Here is a 12,656-nt window from a genome sequence, read left to right on the forward strand (position 1 = left end):
CAGGGACCCGTCCTGCATGGTTGTTGGTCTGATGCCATGTTTGAGTTTTTCATTCAATCATCAAATATAACAGAAAATAATGAATAATGTGTATCTGTTTGGTATGAATTGCTGCTGCATTAATAGACTGGTGGTCATAATGTTCTGACTGATTTACCTGTTTATTGCTGTGTTGTTCTGTATAGTAGAGCTTTGATAGCAATAAAAAAATAAAGGTTTGATCAAATAAAATTCATAAGAGATCATAAATAACACGATGAGAAAATGAGTGACGCTTATTTTCAGAATTTTAAATATATCTGCTCTGTGGTTAAATTGACCTAATTCCATGGTTGTCGTATAAGAATATAAATAATGTCCAGTTGTCCGTATTTCTCTCTGTTAATGGGTTCCTGTGTGGACAGGAAGTGATAAACCCTCCTTAAAGGGTAACTCCTCCCTAAATCAACTTTTATTTTGCTCATAAACTGGTATCACGCTTGTTTTATAGTGATATCTACGTTTCCTGGTAAATATTTTCACAAATTACCTCAGATTAGTTGAAATCCTGCTGTTGTGTCTACAACCGTGTGTGTGGCGCCCCCCTCAGGTCTAACGAGGGTCTTGCATTGAATTTTTAATCAGTTTTGGTTCTGAAGTCTAAACTTCCTCCTACATGAACGTCATAACGACAACGATGGATGAAATATTTCCTCCTGCATCCTCTGCTCATGCACTATTGTCTCGTATGTGTTTTCTACACAGCTGTTCGATTTTTATAACTGTATGATTGTTGTATAACTAAGTCATCACATAATGAGCGTCTTACCATCCAGACTCACATTCTTTGCTTGTTTTCTCACTGCTGGCAGATAAAGCTGAGCCTGGTTTGTCGTTTGCAGGATTGTGATTCAGTTCCACGAGCTGCAGCCTCACCAGGTCGGGAAGAAGGGAACCGTGATGAGCTTCCTGTGAAGAACCACGCGGTCCAAACAGCACAAGACCTTAAATCTATTCTGATTCCATAACCTAACACTAGCAGTGAAGACTTTTGCTGAATTTCTGTCCCAGGGATGCATGGTACGAATATTTAGGCCCATATCAATATTGCTGTGGCAATAATTGATGGATATTGGCCTGGTTTTAATCAGGGGACCAATGCTGATGTGTTAAAACATGGTAAACAGAGATATCGTGTATCCGTACGGTTCACTTCACTGTTTAAAGTGAAACTTGTGATTCTGGAAGTTCTGGATCAACAGGAACCAGACGGATTTGATCCTGTTGAGGAAAACCATCCAGAGTAAAAGATAATTTCTGCTTCCTGAAATCATTTGAGTTTTATCGTGTCAGATTTAAAGGTTATCTCAGCTTTGGGCTCATGTTCTGTTCCTGCCGATGAAATAAAGACTAAATGTTTAACGGTGGTCGTCTTTTAATGAACGTGTAAAAATCATCAGTTGTTCACAGAGGCGAGTCAGAATGCTGAGGCCATGTACGGCAAGCCCTTTGTGTCAATATTCAACATCCGTCACATCAGCCACTTTTTTACCTCCAGCTCACAACTTTAGGTAAACATTTTCTCAAACTAGTTGGGATGTTTTTCTGCTCTAGTTCTTCGTAGTAACTCTTTATTCCAACTAGAACTAGAAGTCCTAATAACAATCAATGTGCTCCATTAAAACCACAAGGAATCCCAACCAGGAGGGTTTTCAGGTACTAGTTAGCTGCACTAGTTAACCAGATAAAACTCCATAGATATAAACTACCCACTAGTTCTCTGGTGACCCTTAGGTGAGTACGGTGGTCAACTAGTAGAGCCTAAAATCACCCAAGTCAGAAAAAAAGCCAACACACTAGTTAACTAGTTACAGCTGCTATTACAGCTGGGAAGGTTTACTAGTAGATTGCCAGCACTACATTTAGCCGACATTAAAGAACCAGTTAACTAGTTGTAACCATACCGGCCTACTAGTTGTCTAATGCAACTAGTTAAGTAACAGGACATTTTGGTTCTATAATGAAACAGTATAGCCACAAAGCATCAACTAGTCAACTTGTGCACGCATGAGTGTCACTAGAGAACCAGTGGGCAGAGTTTGTCAACTAGTTTTACTAGTTGGGTTTCTAAATGCTACTAAGCTAACTAGTGTGACAGTCATTGACTCTTGTGTCATAAAGCCGACTAGTTTGGTCCTTCGTGCTTTTTTCTAGTTCAGCGCGTTGGCTCATTGACTAGTAGGACTTCTACTAGTTGGGTTGGTTGCTAGTTGTAATATTCATTAACTAGTTTAGCGAAATGTCCAACTAAGGCAGCGTGGTCACAAACTTGGTGTCATCAGCCTCAGATATTCAGGATCAAGGGTCTAAATGGTTACCTGAGCAGCGGCCGTCAGGCGTGACGCGTGAACCCAAGGCCAGCAGGAGGGGTCAAAGGTCGCAGAGCTAAAATAAATACACCTTTTTATGTTTGTTTTTTTGAGAAACTGAAAGAACTATTCAAAAAATCTGAGTGAAGGTTTCCTCCCATCTACCTAAAAAACGTTTACATCAACTCAGTAGAAACGTATTTGTGAAATCCCAGAACAATACCATAAGAGCAAAGAAGAGATGTTAGAAGAAATTACAAGGCAAATTTATCTCTATAGGACATTTCAGTGCAAAGATAACGCAAAGTGCTTTACTTGATTAAAATATAGTATATAATAAAAACAGAATAAAAGCAACTTGGAATAAAATGTAGAGGAATTTGAAACAAACTAAAACGTGAAAATGGAAACTAAAAGCAAACAGTTGGACCACAAACTTAAACTAATGTTTCAGTAAAACAGTTTAACTAGAAAAGTGAAAGATAATCCTAAACAAATGTGGCTTACACTTTATTTGAAGGGGTGTACATAAAACTGACATTACACTGTCATAAACATGACATAACACCAGTTATGAACATAAATGACTCTTTATGAACGTTTAGGACTGTTGTCATTAATTGTCATTCGGTAAATTATGACACTATTAAAGCAAAGTTGACATTGTTTAAAATGTCTTTGTTATGACAACTTGACATTAACAGAGACAAGGTTAAATTAAGGGCTTGATTTGGGATTAGGTTAAATTTAGGGCTTGATTTGGGATTAGGTTAAATTTAGGGCTTGATTTGGGATTAGGTTAAATTAAGGGCTTGATTTGGGATTAGGTTAAATTAAGGGCTTGATTTAGGATTAGGTTAAATTAAGGGTTTGTCATAACAAAGACATGTACTTCTGTACATAGTGGTGCATTTTCTATGTGACTGTTTATTTCCTCTAACATGCCGTCTCCAGATGTGCTCATGTGTGGCTCCTCCAGTCCCAAATATAACAGTTTTATTCATTTTCCTAATTTGATATTTATATGTATTGATATTTTATTTAATGTTTTTGATAGGATTATTCTTACTATTTATCTTATTTACTATGTTCATTGCATTTATCATATATATTTACTCTTTACTACTAAGACGTTTTAAGGTTTTAGATATTAAAGTGTATTTCATGTGTCTGATCTTTCTCTTGTCTTTGCAGAAGGCCTGCAGAAAGCAGAGAACTATGTTGTGACTATAATAAATGTTTTTATGAACTCTATTGAGACATCTGGACTGCTTACGGATAACTGAGCTGTGTGAACTGCTTGGTTTTATCTTGAAGGTCACAGTTGTTTTTTAGCTTGACAAGGCCTAATAAAAAGAAAGGAGTGGACGGAGTGCTTCAGAGCGAGTTTTGGAGATCTGTATTAAGCATCTCAGCTCCTCTCCTTGGAAGATAATTTGAAAATCAAACCTCATTGTTGTCTCTCCTTCTTGTGTTGTTAATAAATGTTTTAGGTGTTTGAACCTGACAGTTTTTTTCATAATGCTATTATTTGTAATGTTATGGTTGCAAAGTGTAACTTTTAATTGTTTGTATTTTAATGAGAAGGAAGTGTTGTAAGTGTGGGATTATATGTCCTCTTTAAAACTGAATGTTTTCACTGGTTCAACCAATCAGCAAGTACCATCCCCTGTATGCTGATTGCTCATATGGTGTGTGGATTATTGGCTTATTTTTTTTTAGGATACTTCTAATTTACGTACAACTAATGTGGTGATTTGTAACAATCCTGAAGAAGGCCACAAGCTGAAACGCTCCTAATACTGAAGAAGCTAGAGAACCCGGGGAGAACCTAGAGAGCCCTGGCTGGGATTTGAACCTAAGACCTCCTGACCGTGCAGGCCTGGTTTTAGAACCATGCGCGCTGCAGTTCCACGTCTCAGCCAGCAGGTGTCGTAGTTTCGCATTTTACCCGCGGTAGGGCGGACTTGGTGCCAGTTCTCTACGGTTGTTCTGAAACCGGGCGGTTCTGGAAAGTTGTGTTTTTTTTCCCGGACTTCCGGTGTTTTTCTTCCTGCTTTTAGGGGTTCGGGAGTTCCGTGGACGCCTTGTTGGGTCTCCTGAAGGGATCAGCCGCGCCTCGGCAGCAGAAAGCAGCAGCGATGGCTGTAGAACTTTATCTGGACCTCTTCTCTCAGCCCTGTCGCTCCGTTTTTATGTTCGCCAAGAAGAACAACATCCCCTTCGAGTTCAAGAAGGTGTCTCTGATGGACGGTGAGTTCCCCCCGGGACCAGGAGGCAGCTGCTGGGGAGGTTCTCCCCCTGGGAGGGTCTGCTCTGCCTGCGGAGGGTCGCTGGTTCGAACCCCGACCTTACTAAATGGGAAAAAAGATTTCCCTGTTATTGGTACTTGTAGAGATTTACAATACTTCACTTTCGACAGGTGTGGATTTAGAATCTTTCAAGCATGCTACTGTTGAGCCGTTATTTTAAAAAAGTGCAGCTTGGATCCTACCCAGTTCAAAGATTACAGGCATATCTCATTTTATGTCCAAGGTTCCTAGAAAGTAGAGGCAGAACAGCTTTTTGACATTTTTCAGTCTAGATTTCCTAAGCTCCATTCCACTGAAACTGCCTTACTTAAAGTTTCTAGTGACATTCTAATGTCTGAAGATGGAGCATCAACAGTGATTTATTATTTTTAACTTTATTTGATAGGGACAGACACACATTGACATAGACAAACTGAACATGACAGCCGTCCCATGTTGGCGTCATTGTGCAATAGCTACTGCTAATTCGCAGCACTTGTCCCTAGATGGGCTTTTTTAAGAAGTGCCACTAAAAGTTAAAATAATAGTCATTTAAAATAGCACAACACAATATTGACAACATTGAAAGACACAGTAAAATATGACAACATCAAAAATGATAATAAAAACTCAAAATTTATACAGTTCTGTTTTTGGCATAACCAGAGTTTTGTTTGTTTTTTAAATGTACTAAAACTGGTTATAGACTTTAAATAACCAGTAAGTGAGTTCCACATTACAGATCCTCTAACGGACAAAGATTGTTCTCCTGGATTTTACATCCACCTTTGATAATGTCGATAACAGTATTTAGATTAACAGGCTTCATGATGTGGTTAGTCTCTGTCTTCTCTACCATAGAAAGTACTCCTGGGTCAATGTGAGCTTCTGTGCTTTCTGTGTCTCGGCTCTGTCTTCTCTAACATAGAAAGTACTCCTGGGTCAATGTGAGCTTCTGTGCTTTCTGTGTTCTCTGCTCTGTCCTTCTCTACATAGAAAGTACTCCTGGGTCAATGTGAGCTTCTGTGCTTTCTGTGTCTCGGCTCTGTCTTCTCTAACATAGAAAGTACTCCTGGGTCAATGTGAGCTTCTGAGCTTTCTGTGTCTCTGCTCTGTCTTCTCTACCATAGAAAGTACTCCTGGGTCAATGTGAGCTTCTGTGCTTTCTGTGTCTCGGCTCTGTCTTCTCTAACATAGAAAGTACTCCTGGGTCAATGTGAGCTTCTGTGCTTTCTGTGTCTCGGCTCTGTCTTCTCTAACATAGAAAGTACTCCTGGGTCAATGTGAGCTTCTGTGCTTTCTGTGTCTCGGCTCTGTCTTCTCTAACATAGAAAGTACTCCTGGGTCAATGTGAGCTTCTGAGCTTTCTGTGTCTCTGCTCTGTCTTCTCTAAGCCCCAGTGGGTGGAGGCAGATGAACGTTCACACTGAGCCTGGTTCTGGTTCTGCTGGAGGTTCTCCTCCCTGTTAAAGGGAAGTTTTCCTCTCCACTGTCGCTTCATGCATGCTCAGCATGAGGGATTGCTGCAAAGCCATCAACAATGCAGACGACTGTCCACTGTGGCTCTACGCTCTTTCAGGAGGAGTGAATGCTGCTTGGAGAGACTTGATGCAACCTGCTGGGTTTCCTTAGAGAGGAAACTTTCTCACCAACCTGGAGGATCTGATGGAGTCTGACTTTAGAAAGAGCCTTGATGATGACGTGGTTCATGAATTGACACTATATAAATAAAATTTAATTGAAATTTAATTAAATTAGTCTATCAGATTAGGCTCTAGAGTGGTTCAAATCCGATCTCCCTGAAAGATCTATTGGTGTTTTTGGAAACCAGTTCATGTCCGACTTAAATTACCCGCCATGCGGGGAACCACAGGGCTCTGTCTTGGGACCTATTCTTTTTCTTTTACATATTTTCCCTCTTGGCCAGATAATGTGGCAGTTCCCTAATGTGTCTCATCATTTATATGTTGATGACATTAAGCTTTATTGTTCTTTTAAGCCTACTGAATATTTTAGGTTGTCCTGCTTGATAAACTGTATTAATGATATTAAAAAGTGGTTCTGTGAAAACTACTTGCAGGTAAACTCTGATAAGGCGGAAAGAGTCATCATTGCCCCAGAGAACAAAATAACAGAAATTAAGACATTTCCGGGTGTTTTGGCCTCCTCTGTCAAATCAAGCCTCAGAAACCTTGACATCATTTTTGATTCTGCTGTGTCACTAGAGCGTCATTCCTGCAGAGTAATCAAAAACTGCTTCTTTCAGCTAAGAAATATTTCTAAACTTTTAATTTTAGTGTCAGAGGCTGAATTAGAGATGATTATTCATGGTTTTATTTAATCTCTTGACTAACAGCCATTTTATATGTTTGATAAGAAAGAAAAAAGAACATTAGCCCAGTTTTAATCTCTTTACATTGGTTACCGGTACATTTTACAGTTCATTTAAATGTTAGTCTTTACTTTTGGAGCCCTGAGTGACTCCAGCTTATATCACCAACCTTTTATAACATTATTCCTGCAGCTAAAGGCTGTTAATGGTTCCAGGAACTAATTTTAGAACCAGAGTGGATCGGTCCTTTAAAGCTGTGGCCTCCAGACTGAGGAAGACGTTGCCTTCATCTTTGTTTATTCTTTTAAGAAGCAGAAGACCCACTTGTTCTGACTGGCTTTAACTAGTTTTATGATATGATGTTGCATTTATGCTGCTTTTTATCTTTTTATCGTATCTTCTGTTGTTTTATGGTTGTTTTTATTGTGAAGCACTTTGTGTTTTTTTTATCCTGTGAAAGGCGCTATATAAATAAAGTTTCCTTACTTACTTTTACAAACTCTGTAACTTCCACAAGGATTTCAAAAAGTCATCGTAGAAGATTAGAAAAAACATAAAACTGATCTTATGCACAGTTCTTCACAGACCGGATTAAGTTGATGGTCTGATTCTTATCTTTGTAACCGACGCTGCTTCCTGCTGGGCTGAGATCTTTCTGTGTTGGTTCCAGGTGAGCATTATGGAGATGACTTTGGGAAGATCAGCATTATCAGAAAAGTTCCTGCACTGCGGGATGGAGACTTCTGCCTGTCTGAAAGGTGAGTATGAACTAAGAACCGGGCGTTTAACAACCTGAGCACCTAATGTGGACCCGCTGATCCATCTGTGCCCAAACAGCATCGCCATCATGGTCTATCTGGCTGAGAAGTTCCAGACTCCAGACTTCTGGTACCCGGCCGACCTCCAGCAGCGCGCTCGAGTCAACGAGTATCTGTCCTGGCAGCACACCGCCATCCGGATGCAAGGATCCAAGATGTTCTGGCTCCGGGTATGTCCACCAACACGTCTCCCAGAATCTTAACCGGGTCCCGACCAAGACGGAGATGCACCAATCAGGCCTTTAGTGGCAGATCTCAGGTTCCAGTTTGCTTTGACACCTGATCTGACAGTTCAGAGTTTCTTCCTAGGGACAAATGCATTAAAGTAAATTGAATCCAACAAAAATAGGAGAAGTAGCTGTGAATCCATCAGGAGATGAAGATCATCCCAATTCCTAGCTTTCAGAATCTGTCCTTTAAGTCATCAATGTTTAATGACTTTTTATTATAGGACTTATACATTTCATGACATCAAATGTGTGAAAGCTGCAATAAAGTAACCTGAGCATGAAGACGTCATCGTCTCAGGCTGAGCTGTGGTTCTACTCAGGAATGTCTGTTTGCAGCTCATGATTCCTAAAATGATCGGTATGGAAGTCCCGAAGGAGAAGATGGATGGAGCCTTGGAGGACCTGAACAACTCCCTGAACCTCATCGAAGAAAAGTTCCTGCAGGACCGGCCGTTCATCGTGGGAGACCGGATGTCTCTGGCCGACCTGGTGGCCATCGTGGAGATCATGCAGGTGGGTTTAACAGCTGAGCCGGTCCAGACTTCGTTCCTGCTCCGATGTGAATATTCAGTTCAGGATAAAGTAGCGAGCTGCAGCTCCATAACATCAGGATGAGTGTTAGACCTGCAGCAGAGGGAGGTCTCCTCCCAGTGGGACAGAACACCTCACCAGGGAGGCGTCCAGGAGGCATCCTGACCAGATGCCCGAGCCACCTCAACTGGCTCCTCTGGACGTGGAGGAGCAGCGGCTCTACTCTGAGTCCTCCCCGGATGACTGAGCTCCTCACCCTATCTCTAAGGGAGAGCCCAGACACACTACGGAGAAAACTCATTTCAGCCGCTTGTATCCGGGATCTCGTTCTTTCGGTCACGACCCAAAGCTCGTGACCATAGATGAGGGTAGGAACGTAGATCCACCGGTAAATCGAGAGCTTCGCCTTTTGGCTCAGCTCTCTCTTCACCACAACGGATCGGTACAGCGCCCGCTTCACAGCAGACGCTGCACCAATCCGCCTGTCGATCTCCCGCTCCATCTTCCCCTCATTCGTGAACAAGACCCCAAGATACTTGAACTCCTCCACTAGGGGCAGCACATCCTCCCCAACCCGGAGAAGGCACTCTACCCTTTTCCGGTGAGGGGGAACTCTTAAAGACGGAGATCGACGAACAGAAAGTTATGTGGGAAACACATCTGGTGCACCCATAGCTAACAATTAGCTTTACAGCATATTTTAAGCTCCTCAAAATGCCATTAAGCTACAGGATTGTGGCGTTTAAGGACACAGACTGCAGCTCATTTTGCACTGATTCTCTGCACTCGTCGCACAATTTAGGGAGCGCTGTTAGAGAAAAACTTGCGTCCCGAAACTTTATATCGCGGATCAAGAGTGGCGAGTAATTGTTTGAAGCCTGGTTTTTCAGCTGCAGACAACAGCAGCATGTCCATCACTATGAAGCATGTTACTGCACGCGTGATGTCAGGGGCGGTTCTAGACAGGGGCCAACAGGGGCCCATGCCCCTGTAGAAATGGTCCTGGCCCCTGTTATGGCCCCTGTACTAAAGACATGATATTAAATACACTTCTCATAATTATTTGCAATGGCAAAGAAACCATAACTGATTGTTCACTTTGATCAATATATTATTATTTTTTTACCTATACAGTTTTACTCTACTTAAAAAGAATTTAAAACTTAAGATGTTTCACGTTTAGCTTTAGCTGTATTGAGCAGGGGGCAAAGTATTCAACTGCTAGATCAGGGGTCTGAAAACTGCAGTTCCAGAGCCACAAGTGGCTCACTTAATATTATTCCACAGTTAAATATTGACATTTTATTGTTGTTTTTTTATTTTTTTGTTCTGTGCCCCTGTGAAAAAACACTGGCCCCACCTTGGCCCCCCTGGTAAATTTGGTCTAGAACCGCCACTGCGTGATGTCATTATGCCACTTGGACGCTTTGTCATTTTATCACAAAGAAGGAAGCCCAGTTTAGCTGCTGTACCTGCTTTGTTTTGGAAGAACTTCCAGAAGATTCCTACGACGATTGGTCGAGAGGAAGTAGTTACTGTAGCATCAACTAATATGATAGGCTGAAAGGAAGGAAGGAAAACTGTTTCTATATCAAACTTTTATCAACCATATTTTTTCCAATCGCGCCACACGTCTATCGATCGATTATATATAGTTATTGAATTATCATCCAGCCCTTTATATATCTATTTTGTTTTGTCTGCACCATCAACACCAAGTCAAATTCCTTGTAAGTGCAAACCTATTAGGCGATAAAACTTGATTCTGATTCTGATTTCTGAGGTGGCTGGTTTCACAGGTTCCAGGTTCAAGAAACGGCCTGATGTGTCTCAATAATCCAGGTAGAAAAATAATTTAAAAAGCTGAGTAGGTCCTCTGGACGTGTTGTTCTGTGTTCAAATGTTTCATCCCAGTGGGAGTCTGTGGGTCTAACTATTTACCTCCCTGCTGACCCACCTTTACACTGGGTTCTGGTCAGAGTGAGTCTTCCTCTGTCCAGTTAAACGTTCAGAGTCAGGGTCATCTTCATCCACACTAACTCCTCTTTCTCTCCTTCAGCCGCTGGGCGCTGGTCTGGATGTTTTTGACGGGAGACCCAGGCTGAGCTCCTGGCGGGACAGAGTGCGGACCTTCATCGGGGAGGAGCTCTTTGACGAGGCCCACCAGAACATCCTGGGGGCTCAGGAGGGATTGAAGCAGATCGATCCCAGCAAGCTGGAGTTGTTCAAGCCTAAAATCCTCCGTTTATTCCTCTGAGCAGGACGGCATTGATGTAACCCAAAATATCACTGGTCATAATCAAGTTTCACCCCTCTGTGTAAGCTTCTGTTCTAACGGTCATTTTGGTATAAATGTTGTTGAGTAAGAGCTGGAGGTCCGGGAGACGAAGGGAAAGATTATGTAACCGAGGAATGTGAAATGTGACTCTTCTCTGAGACCTCTGCACTGTCAGCTAATCTCTTCAGGCTGATTTTTTACAACCAGACTGTAGTTCAGCCTTTAATCTGTGGTATTCCTACAATAAAAGTTATCCGTGTACCAGCTTGATCTGACGGTTTTAATCATTAATATTTTTGATTGTATGAAATGTTGGTCAGCGTGAGCAGCTCTCCTTCAGTCAGGAAAACCAGCTCCTGTTAAAGAGGAATGCTGCCACCTAGTGGAGGAAACCCAGCAGTTCTACAACATCTAAATGCACATTTCTGCCCCTTTAAGAGCATCATTGACCCACAATAATCAAATGATACAAAAAAAAAAAAACATTCCCAGAGATGGTTATGAAGATCTGAAGTCAAAACTAACATTTCCTAATTCCTCCACCTTTCTTGGATATAATTAAAAAGCAAACTGACAACAATTGGAAAACCCAACAAAGGTTGGCTGACAGGCTGGACCAGGAGAGCATTGATCAGAGAAGCAGGAGGACCATGGTGGCTCTGGAGGAGCTGCAGAGACCCACGGCTCAGGTGGAGGTTAACCAGGAGGACCGTGGTGGCTCTGGAGGAGCTGCAGAGACCCACAGCTCAGGTGGGAGGATCTGTCCACAGGACAGCTGTTGTGAGTTAGTGGTGCGTTTAAAAAATCTGTGCGGTGTGGAAGAGAGGCAAGAAGAAAGCCAGAAGAGGTTTGGTGTGTAGTTTGCCAGAAGCCACGTAGAACCAGATGGAACGAGGTGATCTGGTCAGACTGGGTGAAGGTCCACCTTCCAGCAGGAGAACCAGACAGATATCATGACATGGTTCAGATCGGAGCCGATTCAGGGCTTAGGATGGCCTAGTCAAAGTCCAGACCTGAATCTGACTGAGAATCTGTGGCCACACCTAAAAACTGATGTTCCCAGATGTTCTCCGCCCCACTCTGACTGAGCTTTGAGTATTTTCCTCCAACTTCTGATTCAATTTAGTGTTTCTGGGTGGAAGTGATTCCTCTCTGCTCTCACCATTTACTTCCTGAAGATGAAGGATTGTTGCTAAGTCAACAAAGTTGCTAGGCTTCCCCAAATTATTACATTTTTAATGAGTTATTAGATTCATTTCAAAGCTTTTACATCCCAGATTCAAAAAAAAACCCTGAAAACAAACAAATCTATGGACACCGGGGGACATAATGTTGTTATACACCAGAGAAAATAAATAGTTTACACAGTTTGGACTAATTAGGTATGAGTGGGTTGTTGCTAACATGTGGGGTAAATGTTATGTCAGTAGTTCAGTACGAATTTTATTTGCAGTATTTCTGATAACACAGAATTAATTGGTGGGATTTTGCTTAAGTTTCCTTTTATAGTTTCTTAGTTTTAAATACTTTTAGATTTGGCTAAAGCCTGAGGTCCAGACTTTTAGCTCAGGCAAACTCAGTTGAAAAGTAGTTACAGCCAACAATGTTTAAAAATAAATCTTTATTAAATAAAAAATGCATAAATTAGTTGGTGATTTTTTTGTACCTGCTCAACAGTAAACAAGATTTTAAAGAATTATGTAAATTATTATTGATCCATAACACAAAACGGGGCTCACACTGTTGTATTTTTTTTTTTTGTTTAAATAGACAAATTTCTTATATTTTGGGTCATCAATTGTTTCCTTTTTTACTTTGCTAAATGTTT

At 41.4% G+C, this 12,656-nt stretch overlaps 1 protein-coding gene across 1 annotated transcript; it reads left to right on the top strand.

The window, feature by feature from the left end:
* Positions 1–4,487: 4,487 nt before the first annotated feature.
* Positions 4,488–11,093, top strand: gstt1b (glutathione S-transferase theta 1b; the record flags this gene model as incomplete). Its single annotated transcript, XM_012851050.3, is given in 5 exon segments — positions 4,488–4,601; positions 7,642–7,729; positions 7,809–7,959; positions 8,356–8,532; positions 10,610–11,093. Coding segments are annotated over 5 exon segments (726 nt in total). The 3' UTR covers positions 10,808–11,093.
* Positions 11,094–12,656: the final 1,563 nt, after the last annotated feature.

Source organism: Fundulus heteroclitus, unplaced genomic scaffold (genome assembly GCF_011125445.2).
Source record: "Fundulus heteroclitus isolate FHET01 unplaced genomic scaffold, MU-UCD_Fhet_4.1 scaffold_53, whole genome shotgun sequence".
Lineage (NCBI taxonomy): Eukaryota > Metazoa > Chordata > Actinopteri > Cyprinodontiformes > Fundulidae > Fundulus > Fundulus heteroclitus.